The sequence below is a fragment of the Amphiura filiformis genome, chromosome 7 (genome assembly GCF_039555335.1).
Source record: "Amphiura filiformis chromosome 7, Afil_fr2py, whole genome shotgun sequence".
In the NCBI taxonomy this organism is placed as follows: Eukaryota; Metazoa; Echinodermata; class Ophiuroidea; order Amphilepidida; family Amphiuridae; genus Amphiura; species Amphiura filiformis.
In genome coordinates, this window is record NC_092634.1 from 43025425 (window position 1) to 43043094 (window position 17670).

A 17670-nucleotide genomic window follows, 5' to 3' on the forward strand; every position below is an offset into this window, starting at 1 on the left:
CCGCTAAGACACAGTGAAATAGTATGCAATCATGACAGATGACATTCCCTCATTTCAAATATATAGTTTTGGTTTCTCTTTTGTTCAGAAACCAAAAATCAAGGGATTAAAAAGTAGAGCTGATATGGTCTGCAATCATAACAATATTTTGAAGAGAGGAAACAGAATATAGGGTATATAACCAGAAGTATACAATAGCCTATTGTGCTAACATAATTATTATCATGATTGATATCGGAAATCTATCCCGCGGACGACAGTTGATGCTCTCTGTCGACGGTAGGTGGCATATTACACTCACGAGTTCTAGGCCTAGAAATCATATACATGCGCGTATATTGAAGGATGGGGTGGGGTGGGAGTATTTGTTTGTTTGTATGAAACATAAACGATGCATGGAGATGATTTGATTATGAATTAGTTTATTATCCCCGGGAAGCACAACCCATACCTCTTTAAGAGGGGCTCCCCTCCCTATATAACCACATCTTCCCTAAATTACCCCTTTTCCCCTCCTCCTCCCCTACATTCGATATCTTCATCTCGAGCTCTCCTCCTCCCCTTCTCTTTCACTTCCAATGCTCTCTCTCATATGTCCCTCTCTCTCCCAGCCCATATCCCCTTGCCCTCCACCCCCCACACACACACACACATCACACAATCTCTTCTCCCCTCTATCTTCTACTTTTTGCAGTAAAAATTGCTTCAGTAAAAGTCATTAGGTTATTCAGGGAAGATGTAAAGAAAAGGAGATAGATCCAGCTATCCTCAAACAAAATATGTGTGTTGCCGCTCATTCAAAAGCAATCACGCTATTTAGGTTTAACAATAAAATACAACAAAAGGGTTCGAACCCATGACGGATGTGATACACAAGTTGCTGCTTACTAGTTTTAGGGAAAGGTCAGTGTCTGTATACCATCAATACTATGCATACCATGTATGCAGATCCTAACATCCAGTTTATTTCAAATAAAATATGACCGAAGTTCCATGGCAAATAATAATTTTGCACGCTTGGTTACGCTTTCAACCTCTACGATTTATGATACAGACTATTTTCAATTATCAAAATATCTTTATTAGGTTTGCAGGAAATGACAGGAAAATACATAAAACAATAAAAATATAGATGATCAAAAATCATCCCTTTTCTAACAAAATCCTAAAACACTCTCCTAAATAATTAATATATGTTCCAAAATGGGCGGATTTTTTTGGAATCTTTACAAAACTACATTTCTTTCTTATAGTATCCACGTGTGGTATCCCTTCATAGCAACATCAGGTACTTAACACACACGTGTTATACTTTCAAGGGATTCTCTATAGAAACATTGGATATGGTTTCAATTCTGGAGTGAAAATTAATCAACCGTAGTCGGCAACCCACATCACATCAAAGGCTACTTTCAAGTAGATGTGTAACTACTTGAGAATAAAGGACTATGAATAGGTGCGACAGGATTACCTACGGGATTATCTCAAGGATATAATTCCGTTCTCCCTCCTTCTTTTTCAACTTTCCTGGGTTATTAGAGGTCATATAATGGCCTTCCATCGATTCTGGTATATGGGATTAAGGACATGAATCGATTTTGTTTATAGCACCTATACAATTACAATAGTGGCCCCTTTTGTAATGTCGAATGCAAATATTTCGATGGTCTATATATTTTCACAGTGAAATCAGCTTAGGCTATTTCGTAGTCTCAAGTCAATGCTTTCAAACTAAATCAATGCTTTCAAATGTAGACTGCTTTGTTCGACTTCTCTGCTCGTGAATATTGCACTGCGAAATTTAAACATTTCTTTTGTATACTTAGATCAGGTAACTCGAAAAACCTGTAATTTTATTCGTCACACCACTTATAAGAAACTGAAACCAAAACCGAAACTGACTGACACAAATGTTCGGTTTTAAACAAAAGGTAGAAACAATGAGTTCGATATCTTATGATTCAAGTGGTTAGGCAGGACAATAGGAAACCACGTGACCAAAACCAAAACCAAAACTAAAACTATATATTTGAAGTGAGGCATTGTACCAACTGTGAACTCAGGTAGTCCAGTGGTATATCTCTCGGCCGGTAATAATCGGTCAGAGGATCAAACCCTACCGAGTCCTGATTTTTCTCCTCTCTCAATTAAGTCAATTTGCCTGCGCTTCATTAAGTGATTTACTTCAAAAATATTGAAATTAAAGGGTAAAAAGAGAGAAAAAAGACACTGGCTTCCAGATAAAAACGCAATTCTTTTATAGAACGGTACTATTTAGAATGTATTTTAATTTCTGTCCGCAGACGAATACGCTCCACCGAGTTGGCTCATCTTCCAGAAGGATTATTTGACAATATAAAGATTTTGTATAAAGTGTAAATATTACAATTTTTATTTTCAAATATTTGAAAAGTTATAAAGCAATCATGATAGTTTTAATACATATCGTGTGAAGATTAATTTCCGGTTTTCGCAACACTCAGAGGACAATTCTGTATGTTTACCAAATTAATGTGTCAACATAATGTTTTCTTATTTTTATCAAGGGACCTATCTAAAAACCGCCTAGAGGATTTGTCAGATAACTTCTTGCAATCTTCGTCAACGCTAGATATACTTTCCCTGTTCAGAAACAAGCTCACACGTTTATCAGCAGATGTCTTTACAGGGTTAAAATCCCTCAGGATATTGTAAGTTAACCTTATAATCAAAACGTATTAGTGTTAATGCTTACTATGTAAATTTCATACATTTGCCGTAAGATGTATAAATTATGTTATAATGAGTATGCAAGAGTATGCTCTCCTCCAACCAGCCTTAACTTAGTAGTAGTAGTTAGTAGTAACATTAATTAATTCTAAAGTCTTTTTGTTTAACTCATTATCTTTTACGACAGATTGTTGTTTCACAATAGACTTATAGAAATACCAGAACTAACACACTTACCAAAGTTGGAAAACTTGTAAGTAATCGTCTAAATCGAGACCAGATAAACGTGCAGATTTCGTGATCATAGCATCCTCTTTTTATGATTTTTTTTTTCAATGGATATCCACAAAAAAGCTTATTCGCAAAATGTCAGTTGATTCCGATTTTGCGTTTGCGAGTTATGCATGATTATGTGTATTACACTGCTCCATAGGCCAGTGTTGTACTTTCGGTCTGGTATACCAGAACGAAATTCAAATTTGACGATATTTTTGCAAAACGAAAGTATCTGCAAGAAAATTTTGGTACATAAACGTTATGTAGCCAGAGGTTTCCAGTGGTATAAAAATCTCAACTTTTTTTGACAAAGTGTGTGGGGGGGGGGGGGGGTGAGGCTGTGGATCACAAAATGCCCTTTTAAGTGTCGTTTGGTTGGGGTATTTTTGTTTGTAGGGTAAGTTATGTTTTGGTTGAGTGTGTGCTGTTTACGGGGTGTGTGCTGTTTGAGACTGAGTTAGCGTGTTACTATTAAATGAGGACACACGGGTTTTGTCGCGAATGTGGGGGTGTGTCTGGAGATAGGTTTTGTGGGTAGTTGGTATGATGGGGAGAGTGTGTTGCCTGCAGCGTTGAAATTTCCTTACTAATAAGAGGTCAATTTATTGATTCAATGTTTTTTATTTATTCATCCCATATATAAGATATTTATTTGATAACAACATTACATACGTTGGCAACACGTCGCTGAAGACATCAATGCAATTAATTACGACACTGTAAGTAAACATTTCAAGAAACAGGGATTGGGAAAAACGGGAAACAGAAAAGAAAAATTAAGCAAAGGGAATAACGATACAGGCAAGGGTTGAAATAGGAAGAGAAGGTAACAAAAATGGATGGGAACAGTCGTGATTTAAGGATTAGAACGCGACTTGTCCGAATTACCAGTGACCACAAATTAGGACACTTTTAGCTTTGCTCCAAAGCCAACCTATTTTCCATCCAATTCAAAGAAAAAATGAAAAACCATGCCATATGCCCTCTGACCAGCTGTGCTGGCGCGTCGGTTAGTGGACTTGAGCGGTTGGTGGGTGGGGTAGACAGTAATACTGCATAGTGGTCCCAGGGATGCTGGTTGGTGACTTTATGTAGCTTGCCTAGTGTTAGTGTAGCTTGCCTTCGGCAAGCCCTGTACTAGGAGTGGTATTAATTTTTTTACAGAATGGTCTAACCAGGCAGGGATTGGCCTTTACATATTCTTTACTAGTCACTTGCTTGGGTTTATTTTACTCAGGGATCACTGGATCTTATAAGGTACTGCGAGGGCTCTGATCAAGAGCTAGGAGACTTTATTTGTCAACTTTGTTCAGCGGTTTCCGGCCCGACCATGAACCATGCAATTTCCAGGGGCAAGAGCAGACATAAAGAAAAGCCAAAACATTTGAACCCATAGACCTTATCCTATCATTATCATATTTCATTAGGTATTTTTTGCTTTCTGATATATTCAGCATATTCATGATATTAATCAGAACATATCATTGCAGACACATGTACTATAATCCAATAACAACGATTGAGGACTACTCATTTGACTGGCTACCACAAGGAGGAATGGTGTAAGTATTTGTAAAATACGTTTGGAGGCATCACTCAAAACTTTTTTTCATGATTTTTATAATTTTTAACCAAAGTTCCCATTTCGACGCTATTTTTTGGAGTGAAAAAATATTTATTTGACAAGAAATGTATATCAACGTATTAAACTAGATCTTTGAATTGAAAAAGTCCACAGTGACCCATAGTTTTTGACTTATGTATTCCAGAAAACCATAGGTAATTTCAGCATGAAATACATTTGGATTTGACATGTAAATACATAGTAGAGGCCACTTTCTGGCCAGCCGGGATAAAATTAATCATAGGGGTCTCGTCTTTGTGATTAACCCGGCTGGCATTTCTGAAAAGTGACATGAAGTCAGATTAAAAAATGTGTTTTTTGCGACCTTTTCCCAATTTTTTCTGTGAGCAAAAATATCACATCATACCATATTGAGGCGAAATTTGGGTTAAAACATGTTTTTCATGATTTATTTGGCAAAATGTATATCAATGTATAGAGCTGGATCTTTGAATTGAAAAAGTTTACAGTGACATATTTCTGTGACTCATAGTTTTTGACTTATGCCTTCCAGTAAATCATAGGCCATTTGAGCATAAAGTCCACGTTTTATACATGTAAATAGTTGCAGGAGTCACAGGTTGGTCAGTCACCATAGCAACCCCAATTCCCGCCATTTTCAGTCGATTTTGATGGCAAAACTGCCAAAAACGAATGAAGGCTGCAATAACAAGTCCTATGGTTGAAGATTTAGAGAGGCCACATAAGTGATTTTGAAGTTTTTGTCCAACGTTTTTGAACGAAGCTTCTTGTGGTGTTAAAATCTATATACCCACTCTGATCTTTTCATTTTCCGGCTGACATTTCTGAAAAGTGACGTGGGCTGAGATGTTTGAGTTGAAAAATGCAGTTTTTGTAATTTTTAGCAAAAAAAAATGATCATTTAAAAAAAAAATATTGTTCATACACAAGTTTTTATTGCAACTAATATTATTTATATGAACTAGTACCACAATTTTAGGATAGTTGTAGGAATCACATATTGGTCAGTTTCCATAGCAACTACATTCCCCGCCATTTTTCGGTCGATTATGATGACAAAACTGCCAAAAACGATCATTTTAAGTTGACCTTCGATTTTCAAGAGGTCATAGGTCAAAAACCTTTGGTTTTAGGAAGTTGTCATGATTTGATATTCTGCTCTCACCGAATGCCCATTACTGCGAAAGTGCCATCCCATCACCTATATCAACATCAATTTGAGGTGCCCCCCTCCCCCGTGCGCTTCCCCTATCTGCTGCGATTCAGTTACTGTATATTTTTATATGTTAACGTTTAGCCAGGCCCGTACGCAGGGGGGTCCGGGGGTGCGACCGCACCTCCCCAAATTTGCAAAAGTACACAAAAGGTCCCAAAATGTCAGAATTTCCGAGCGTAGCGAGCAAAAAAATCAGGTTTTTATGATTTTTTGGTCAAAAAAGGTCCAAATTTTGGGAAGAAAGTCCACTTTTCACAAAATCGCACCCCCTTGGGGAAAAAAGTCCACTTTTTCAAAATCAGCACCCCCCCAAAAAAAATCCTGCGTACGGGCCTGCGTTTAGCCCTACATCACGCGTCAACACTGGCATAGCTAGGACTTTTTTGGAGAGGAGGGCAAAAGGGGACAATGTAACTTTCAGGGTGGGGATTCAGGGTGCTATGCTTTTTCCTTAAGATATCGGATCTGGCATAATCCACTCACTGTCATGAGTTACGATAATACGTGACGGAAATAAGGGTTTCAAAAAGCTATCAGCAAAATGAAATGTATAGATGACATGTCAAGGTGAAGGCTGCAGGATATGTTTTTATAAGTATTTTATGACCGTGTAAGGGGAAAGGGAGGCTTGCTTAAATACATGTACATGTTAGATCTGCACTTTAATTAGCATCAGGTAAGATTTTACTTTCTTAATAGTTTTGGACAACGTTGTTTCTCCTTAACGTTCAAATGTCGTTTTTCTACTTACATTTTAACTATTAGATTTATGTCTACTGAACATCTATACCAGTTGCCGAAATTTTTGGCAGACATTTCCCTGTAAGTTTCTAGTTCTCTGAAAAAAAATCAAACCTTTTCTAGGCACAAAGTTCAATAATATTAATCGTGGTTGATCTGATTGACAGCTTCATCCCATCAGAGTCGAGTTTTTGGTAACCGACGAAAACTCACATTTTTTCTTATGACCCTATTAAATGTAGTATTATGTTCAGGATATGTTTCATCAACAATAAGTACTTTCACATTGAACCATGAACCTTACATATCTATTAATTATTTATATTGAATACGAATGATGTTTGTATTTTTATGATAATTGGATAAAGTAAAGCTGAACTGAACTGAACAGAGATCACCACACATATGGTATATCAAAACTTGGAAAATGTTGCTATAGTGATAAGTTGCTATAGTGATAAGTACAAAACATCAAATTAAATCAAAAATCAAACATTAAACCTTTAGCCCAGGCCTTTAAAGATATTGATACTGTGTGTTGAATAGCAATAACATATTAATCTGTACTGTATTAAAAACTAAAAAATTAAGATTTTATACAATCTAACAATAATTATTCTTTGCTTATTCCGTCCATTGCCATTAGTTTTTCTATTGGTACTGACGTAAAAGATGTCAAATGGACAGTTAGAAATGATGAAGTTGCTGGTTGCTTTCTTGAATCGGGCTTTGATTGCTATAAAAACAAAACAGGATCTGGATATGTATATGAATGTGTACCATGTAGCGTTGGATACTATGCCAAACTTTTCAAATATGAAATGTATCATGCGCCGTGTACAGCATGTCCCGCAGGTTGGTAAGAATACTTAAGAAAAACGTTCTTCCCTAAATGATGCAAATTCATCAGATCATAGACCCGACAGATGTCTGTATCCAATGTTTTTGTAAACTTATTAAAAGTTAACTTATTAAAACTTATGAATAGGTCTTGTACATGTACATTTATTAAACGTATACCATTTTAAATATAAATCCATTAATTAGAGCAAGCCTTAATGCACTGTTACGACCCATAGTCTATTTTATACCACACGTGACAAAGCGATACTATTTAAACAAATCCACAAAACCAGACGTAGAGGGCAAATTAGTGTGCTCTTTAGTGAATTTCATTTGGGGGTTCCAGTTATCAATTACGAGTCAAGTTTGAAAAAAAAATCCAAAACAAGGATAATTTTGTGTGATTGGGGTTCATGATGGTGATGTAGGACGCATAATGGGTGAGGGGGGACCCAATTGGTTACAGATGCCTGTATAGCAAAGTTGTAACGAGTCATGACTTGACACTTGATGTAAAATGAGGCGACTGACTCGGGTGATATTCAGAACCTCGACCTCATTGAATTTGTACAGTGACTCGAGTGATTTGACTTGATTCAAGCTACGGAAATTCCCTTTATTTTCTTTACAGAGTTTGTTCGCGAGTGCAATGATGACTAAACTTAATGAATATACGAACGTAATCCTTCAGATAGTAATTGCATAACAAATACGATATTCATATTGCTAATTTTATGTTTGAACAGATTAACAAACAGGCAAACAAGTTGCCAAGTTGACTTAGTAGTTTGCTGCACAATCTGGGGTCGCGTTCCACCATTGCATTTCACTTCCAGACTATGGTCATGTGCATATTTACAAATACGAATTTATAAATATAATTGAAGCTAACTGGTAAACTGATATTCGTCAGTATGCAGAAATCAAAGACATGGCACACTGGTTAATGTCTTTGCCTTTGGTGCAAGAGGTCCCGGGTTCAATTCCCCGCAGGACCAACAGAAAATCTTATCTGCTCTCTCTCTCCGTGGCTCATCTGGTAAAGTCTAAGCATTCATGATCTTGAGTATATGCTGAAATTTTGCTTTAATTCAATTTTTTTTTTTGTTATTATATTTAAAATTTAAATGATTGGTTATAAGAATGAAACATGTCTTTTCCAAAAATTAGAATGCATAAATTGAAATTAGACTTCGTACAAGTCTTTAGACTTGATTGTCACAGCATGCGAAAAACACCCAGAAAGTGCACATTTTTGGCCCTTAATTCATAAACTTGGCCAAATAGTGAAAAAAGAGTAATAATAAATGTACAATTAGGATTGAGCTGTGTTTCATTTGGCAGAAGGTGATTAGTGCTGTATTTTTCTGGAATGGGGAGTAACGATTTTGAGTATTATTTTCAGGTGGATTCTACCAGGATAAAATTGGACGCGACACTGAAAGGTTGGATGAGATTGGCTGTGAGAAGTGTAATCCTGGAACTTTTGTGCCGTTAAAGCTATCGCCGGGGAAAAAGCTGAAGATTGCCAAGTATGTCCTACAGGAACTGATAAAGCAAAATTCGCTGGTTTTCGCGCATGCCGTTGTTTGAATGGATATTTCCGAACAGACAGGTTTGGTGCTTGCGAACAATGTCCTGATGACGTGAATTGTTCTTTGGAGTACCAGAAATTGAAACAAGGATACTGGTGGACGTGGAACTTTCACGGGAATGAAACGGCAGATTATATAGAACTGTTAAACTACACAAATTTTGTGAAGAATATTCTTATATTCAATGACAGTTATAACACCGAAACCACGAATTTTAATGGCAATATACCTAAGCCATTCAAGTGCCCTCAAGGAATTCACTCCTGTCCTGTAGATGGAGATAACATAAATGCATCATGTGGAGATGGTTATAAAGGATGGTTGTGTTCTAGCTGTATCAAGAAATACTACCCATGGTTTGAATACTGCCTGAAATGCCCGTCGTGGTCGTGGTTGGCTGTAGAGCTTGTTATTGTCATTGTCGTTGTTGTTGCCATTATTAGTGTTACAATTTGGAATTACAAAAAAGAAGACAGATCAACGCGATCGCCTCTAGATACTTTAGTTGGTAGGTTTAAAATTGTCCTCGCTTACTACCAAATTGCTGGAGCAATTTTTGCATCTATTCACGACATTCAATGGCCACTGAAAATATCACAGCTAGCAGGTATCTTCAGATACTTAGAACTGAACATCTTTAAGCTCTTAGCTAAGCCTAGCTGCTTCTTAGACGTCTTGCAATTAAACATTTATGATGAATTTTTAATTGGTATGACATTCTGTGCTGTGGCTATCCTCTTGCCATACATGATTTATGCGGGGATGTATGTACTTCTGAAATTGTACAACCTATGTCGATTTCGTCATGCTGACATTCCGAATGATGTACATGACTGGATGAAGAAACAAAGAACAAAATTCTACTTCGCTGTAGTCGTCTTGCTGTTTATAACGTTCCCAAGTGTATGCCAGGTTATCTTGGGGCTTATGCCACCCGCTTGCGATGAGTTTTGCCTCGTTGCCAATTCGAACTGCACGTACAATGCTACCAAACTACGATCTGATTACTCAATAAACTGCAACAGTCCGACGCATGTGCAATTCCAAATGGCTGCGTACATCGGTCTAATATACGTCGTTGGATTTCCTGTTAGCACATTTTTCCTAATAAAGACACATTTTTCTACGATAGCAAAGAGCAACGCCGAAGCTAGAAGTCCTCAAACAAACGAAGAACGCGGTGAAATCAGCACTACTTCAACAATTATGGAAGACGAAAGAAGCCTCAACTCGGAAGAAAATGCGCAAAGAGAGCTCTTATCAATCAACGGACAACCTTCAAATGACGAGGATGAAGAAGATGAAAACAATGACATTGACGATGAAACATTGTCAGAGAGTGATAGATCGAATACTTCATTACTTGACAGAGTCGTCCCTTCTCCTAACAGTGACCCACTGCACATTCGATTTCTTTGCGAAAACTATAAACCCAAATATTGGTTCTGGGAAATCGTTGAATTGTCACGTAAATTGGTTCAAACATCGCTTGTAGTTTTGTGGGGTTCAGAAGATCCTTTTACGCTCGAATTATCCATTGCAATCTCGGTTGTTTACACTGTAATGCACGCATATGTAAAGCCAATGAAAGATAACTTTGAACACTGGCTCCAGATGCTGTCACTCATGGCCATTTTCTTCAACTTGTTAGCAGCTATATATTTCAAGGTTCCCTACAGCGACCACAGGCAGACGCTCATGACTGCGTTCATCCTTATAGTCAACATATCAGTTGTGCTCCTAGCTGTAGGTAAGTTTACTGAAGAACCTGAATTTAGCACTTGCTTGCGGCGCAAAGTTGCAAATATGGTAGTCAATTAGTTCTATAACACAACTTTTACTGCGTGGTTGTCAAGATGTAAAGTCGATACTACAGTTGCTACCATGGATGAACAGTACTTCCAATTATAGGTCACGAATGAGGTGTGCATGATTTAAAGCTTTACATGATGTGACCCAATCAGCCAATCAGAGATCCATGTCCGTGTACACACGCTAAGTGCCGTTCTTGTATATCTTGCATATGAAAGCAATGAATAAAAACAGTACATTTCGACTGGACTTACTGGAACTTCTTGTGCAGAAGTATATTATCATCAATGGTATCAAATGCTTTCGATAAGTCAAGAAAGATACCTATTGTAGTTTCGTTTGTCTCAACGGCATTGTTGATCTTAACAAAATGTAAAATAGCCATATAGGTTGAGCGTTTGGGGCGAAATCCAAACTGTTTGTCATTAAGGATTTCATGGGCATCAATAATCAACACAAATTTTCAAGTTTTTCTAAAAATAGTCACGTTGGTGTCAATTACCGCAATTGTGATTTTTTTATCTCCTATCATTGCAGGAAACATTCTCATTGTTACGTGGAAAACTGTGAGAAGACAGCGATGCAATGGCAGCTGCACAAACTTGTGTCTCTGTTGCTGTACTACAGTGTCGAGATTAGCGACCAATACTTCAGCTATCAGTCATCATATACCACCATGACCCCACATACACAAAATATACTACAGTTCCAGCTCCCTTCTTGGTTGAGCACTTTACTGTGGATGATTTACCTTACTTGGATTTATTTATACATATATTATATATGGCACGATTTAGAGTCAAGAAAAGTCGTTCCTTAGCAGGCAAATACTGCAAAACTGGTTTGATCAGATATTATTTTCAAACAACTTTATTTTGTCCTCACTATTTCTTTTACCAGTTACTTTGTCTTGCTAATGAAATGAAAGATTACCTTGCCAGACAAATATATTTTAAGGATATAAAATAACCTGGCCATATTTCTCACCAACTTAGTATCTAGGAATCGACTCATTTACCACTTTCCGTAATAGTTACATTTATTCTAGGTAAGGAAACAGCTGGAAATCAGTTGTATCATGAAATCAGACATACTTACAAAATAAAATGTGGATAGTATATTATGGTATATATATATATATATATAGAGAGAGAGAGGGTAAATTGTACTTTAAAGAACAAGAGGTGTCCTACTGAGAGAAGATTCAATAAATATAAAGAATTAAAAACAACCTACACACCTTATTATTAAGGAAGAGAAGATTTTATCATACAAAATACAAAAAATAATATTGTGGGACTATTCTTGGACGCTCGAAAAATTCGAAACTAAAGTTCAATCCTGTTTCAAAAGCTGCTTTGTGATATAACATAATACCCTCAACACTATATAAGATAACTTTAATAACATGATGACAACAAAAATGTATGAATACACAGAGAATCAAATACAAATTAGCGCATGCTTAGGAAATTATCACAATAAAAGTCAGTTTGATCAAGCATAAAGTCTTGGCTATGTACACGCTGGAAACTTTAATATAGAGCGGGTTCTAAAAATACTTTGTTATGATTAAGAAAGGTATTAGGTTCGAATACTGTTAGTTACTTTCCTTTCCTTTTCAATCATTTACTCTTCAATTTCACGCTCTTCTCACAGTGTACCACAGTGGTTCAATTGGTTAGCATGTAGAAATACGAAGCGTGCCGATTCAATTTCGACCAGATACTAAGTATAATAATTTTATCCCCAGCGTTCCTCAAGGGCCAACATTGGGGCCATTATTATTATATTGTATTTAATGACAATATCTAGAAATGTTGGAATCATTAACACTTTAACAATGCATATACTTATTCTTCCGTGGGGAAACATGTTAAATTAAGAGTGTATCTATAAGTTAAAAAACTTGTTGCTATAGTTACGCTATTATTAAGCTACCACATTTGCTACAATTATGCATTTTTTGATAGAAGCATGAGAGTTTACACAAATGCCGTACATGGTCCAAAAGTATTTTAAGATGTAGAGGCATTTTTGATTTGATCCCTAGTGACCTATAGAGGTCACAAAAGGTCATACAGGGGTAAAAATTAATATTTTCTCAAATCTTGTTAAATGATACATCAAATTATTCGTCTGATCATAAGGATGTCAACAATTTATAGTTTGTGCTATCTAGGACCTATCATTACCGAGTTATTTTACAAAAACCTCATTTTTGGTCAAAACGACATATTTTTGTTTGTATGGTGGTAAATATTTCAACTTGCTCCGATTTTGATGAAAATGGTGGCAAAGTGTTTGTCTTGACATAAGAATCAAGAAAAGGCATAGTACTTGCCATCTAAAATGTAATCTTTATTTGTTATGAGCAAATACGTTAACGATTAACAGTAGCCTATGGTCAGCCAATGCCTGTGACCCTTTTTACCCTCTACCTTACTAGGTTAAAACCATATTATAACATTCCATTTCCATCAGAAATAGAATTGTATTTTTGGTATAAAATGTTAGTTTTCACTGTCATATATGGCCTCTTTAAATTTGAGCCCAAACAGATGAGGCAATACAAAGAAAATCGCTATTTAATACCAGCACATAATGTCGCAAATGCGAGCCACTCATTCGAATGTGAGTCGTGTCGGCTCTTTTGATATGTCACGACTGCCCGCACGCCATGGACGTATTGTGTTAATACATGTAATATGCAACATCGTGTACGCGTTCGACCAAATTTTCCATCGTAATAATAAAACGACGTTTCCTGCGGTTTATTCAAAATCTCGAATTTTGACAAAACAACAGCACCTAAAGTATTGATTTTTGCAGGGTATGTTAGTTAATAACATAATAATCGTGTAAAAAACAGAATTTTGAAAAATATTGATGGCGTCCTCAACAACATATGTTATAATATGGCTTTAACAGAGTAGATATGCGGCGCAACTATTCTTTACCTGATTCCATTCAGCTTAACACACAATTTGCCACCATTCCCCTCAAAATTAGAGCAATTTGAAATTGTTACCCCTACATCCAATGTGCAATTTTGACCAAAAATGTTGTTTTTGTATAATAACTCGGTAACGATAGGTCGTAGATAGTACAATCTATACATTTTTGAAATACATATCGTCGGCTGTATTCCATAGTGGCGTATAGTGATTTTTGGTCATTTTTTTGAAAATTGGCACATATGTTTTTAATGATGTTCTCTTTCATTTTTCTAAGTCTCATCAGTGATAATTAGCTAATTAATTAGTAATTAATATATTAAATGTGGCGTATAGTTACAAAGTGACATTTTTGTATTCCATAGTGGCGTATCGACCATACGCCACTTTTTATACACATTTTATAATTATGAAATATCGGCAAAATGAAAAACATCGTATGTCATAGTGGCGTACACGTATCGGACCTATACGCCACTATGGAATACGAACGACGAAAAGTAACGCCATAGGGATTACACGGCTAGGTTAGGTTAGGGTATTGCGTTTTGTTTGTTTTCCATAGTGACGTATAGTTTTATTTTCAGTTTGCCAGCAATAGTATGTATTTATTTCTTTTGAAAAATATATAACAATAAAATCTATTTAGTTTACTACAGAAATTTCACATCATTTACAAAATATAATGAATGTCTGATTTACACAACTCGATTTTAAATTGGCATTTCTTCAAACCCGATTTTCTCGAAAAGTTGTTTATTCGCGGCACCCCACTATACGCCACTATGGAATACGGACGACGATATGATCAGACGAGTAATTTGATATATCAGTCAACAAGGTTGGAGACATTTTGATTTTTGCCCCTGTATGACCTTTCGTGACCTCTGGCGGTCACTAGGGGTCATACTGAAAATGCCTCTACATCTTAAGATAAACGTTGGACCGTGTACAGCATATGTGCAAATTATGATGCTACAGAAAGTGCACAATTATTTGGCGTAGCATCTTAACTATTAGGAATATTATGCAGAACACACCCTAGCAGACCATTATTTCAATATGTTGAATGTATATAACTCTTATAAACTGGAACTTAGTGTTTTTATGTACAGACCAAGTAAAGAGGGAGAAACGAGAGCTGCAAAACATTGTGACATGAATCTCAGATAAATTATGATCATCGTAGATGCTTTTATTCCATAGGATAGGAATGCGTTCAGTTGACATTATCAATTAATTTTGTAATTTGTAATTTATGCTTTATAGACAGGATAAGTGGTTACCTTTATGGATTTTCCCATTGGATATTTCGAGATGTTTCTCAGAGATCAAAGTTTAAAATAGCCACTTGCAAGTAATTTGTAGATTATTAATTTTAATTGTGGGATATTTGACTTGTATAGACCATGGATTATGCTTTATTACAACGCTATGTATAACCTTGCTAGCCTCTGTCAAGATTTTTTTTAAAGTGCCTGTTTTTTGTACAAGGTATTTCTTCCAGGGTAGTTTTGTAGACTTCAGACATCAAGACAAGACCTCCGGATGAAACGGAGCTTACATCGACCATTAAATTTTGCATTTAGGCATCTCTGTAATCTTACGTGCCAGAAAGTTAAAATTACCCATAATTATACTCTTACACCTTGCCTACAAAATAAAAGTTATTTTGATTACAATTTGATTTTTGGTTGTTAAGATGTGTTGGTTAAAGCGAATACAGAATTGTACGTCGGAAACGGCTAAAGAAATGCTAATTTTGAATTAAAAGGAAGGCCATCTATGTGAATATCATTATTTGTTTCTGAAAATGATTAAATTGCTTTATTTTAGTTCAAATAATGTAATCAATATACCGTATAATGCTTCCGGATATATAGTACAGATCTGTACAACAAAACCGATACATGTTTAGAGTTGTACATCTTTTTTCCACGTCAAGATGCATCCATTGCCTAAATTAAGGAAGTAATTACAAATTACCCTTTACGGGTGGTCTTAACCCTGGACTTATGGAAACTTTTGGGCCTCCTAACTTCCTAAATTGTTGGTCTAAAATATATAAAAGTATACATATTTAGAATGGAATTGACTTGATGAATCCTCTATCCAGTGATACCAAAATAAGTACAAACATTCTCACCATAATATCGCTACGAGGTCACAATGTGAGGGTGCCCATGCAAATTTGTGAAATTCTTTATTATAATTATACGTCCAGAATTTCAAGCTAGTTCAATATTTACAAGAAAATGAAAACCAAAAGAACAGTCGTCACGCACCGGAGTGTAACGCCTTTTAACGATCGTGCCAACGTCATTGCTTTTAAAAAATGACTGTCTTAAACAGTCTCTATAGAATGAATATTGAAAAAAAAATGACATTGTGTGTTGTAATTATTAGTACTGCCATGCTCGGAAATAAATCAAAAAATATAAGAAAGAATACGACGTTTAATTTAAAGGATAATTTGTTGTAGTTTTCTAATACGATTCCCAGAGAATTATAAATTTCTCCAGTACATACTAATTGCAGAGGGCGGCGTCATCAAATTGTTCGCAGTGTAAAAAACGTTCTATATTCGTTAGCATTAGCTACCAGCGCTCACCAAATCGCTGAAGCTCCTTGAGGTAGACACTGAATGGGAGTTCGGGATACTACGGAGGAGTGGTAGGGTTGGTTCCCTGGGAATTTGGAGCACCATGCCCGGAGGGGGTTCACTATGGTGGAAGGTATACGGAGATGTGCCACGGTTTTGGGGTACCTTTTCAGCAATTTTGGTATATCGATGGGTGGGTTTTCAGTGGAGACTAATGCGCCCAATTAGGTGCATTTGGCCAAAAGTGCCCCTAAAAGCGCCCAATTAGACCAAATTTTGGTGTTTTTTAGGTGTTATTTGTAAAAAAAAAATGGCACACTGATGGGTGGCAAAAACAACAAAAAGTATGTATAGAGAAAGTCAGCATCTAAAATTCTGCGTGGCACATCCCCGTAAATTTATTTTCAAAGCACCCCCCCCCCCGAGCACCATGATGGTGGTATGTGGGCAACAGCAACGTATGACAGCACATGCTTAAAATAGAGCGTACCAACCTGAGAAAAGATGGGTGGGAGAAGTTGTTCCATGTCTTAAAATGCATTTTCCGTGTTGCTCTCTTCAGAATTAACATGGTTTTGATTGTCAGATTACGTCATTGAATTTGCACGCCGGACCGACAGGCACAACTTCTGAAGTCCATTCCGTCCGAAACATACCCAATGTAATTCTCAGCTCAAGGACTCACTTATATCAAATTTAATACTGTCCAGTGCGTTTTGGTCATTTGAATATCAATTATGAGATATTTAACCAGTTTTACAAACATTAATGTCTGTATCAACTACTATATAATGTTTTCAGCATTCTTGCGGTTATGGCGGGACAGTTAGTGCATTAGAGACCTTGCGGAATGAAGTTACTTTAACTTTAACTTTAACGTCTAGAGGATTATAGAGGATTATGTATTCAAAACCACTCTGCCATTAAAGCCGCTTGAAGTTAAAGTTAACGCGAGAATCTATAGTGTGCCGTAAATTATGATGAAATACGTCATAATTTAGAACAATAGTTTGTCTATTTCCCCATAGACTACATAATTACCACTTATGTATTATCCAGTTAATAGACCAATTATTGGAAATCTAATTTGGTTGGGTAAAAAACATGCGACATGTTGCTGAAAATTATTGATTGAATTAGATCAAAATAATTTTTGTTCCAAACGTCACACTTGATATATAATTTTGTGTGTGCTCATGGCGTACACCAAATCAGCTTGCGGAACCAAGTTTTAGCTTGACTTCAACGCCAAGGGGATTAAGTTCCCGTAAAATGGTCTGGTTTTACTTGAGCCAGCAGTATACGATACTTCT

General features: G+C 36.3%; 1 protein-coding gene across 1 annotated transcript; it reads left to right on the forward strand.

The window, feature by feature from the left end:
- Positions 1-2309: 2309 nt before the first annotated feature.
- Positions 2310-12869, forward strand: LOC140157189 (uncharacterized). Its single transcript, XM_072180306.1, has 9 exons — positions 2310-2375; positions 2547-2690; positions 2897-2962; positions 3630-3704; positions 4476-4547; positions 6573-6629; positions 7195-7403; positions 8797-10736; positions 11336-12869. Exons 4-8 carry the CDS (start codon positions 3685-3687, stop codon positions 8982-8984), a joined length of 546 nt encoding a protein of 181 aa, XP_072036407.1. The 5' UTR covers positions 2310-2375; positions 2547-2690; positions 2897-2962; positions 3630-3684; the 3' UTR covers positions 8985-10736; positions 11336-12869.
- Positions 12870-17670: the final 4801 nt, after the last annotated feature.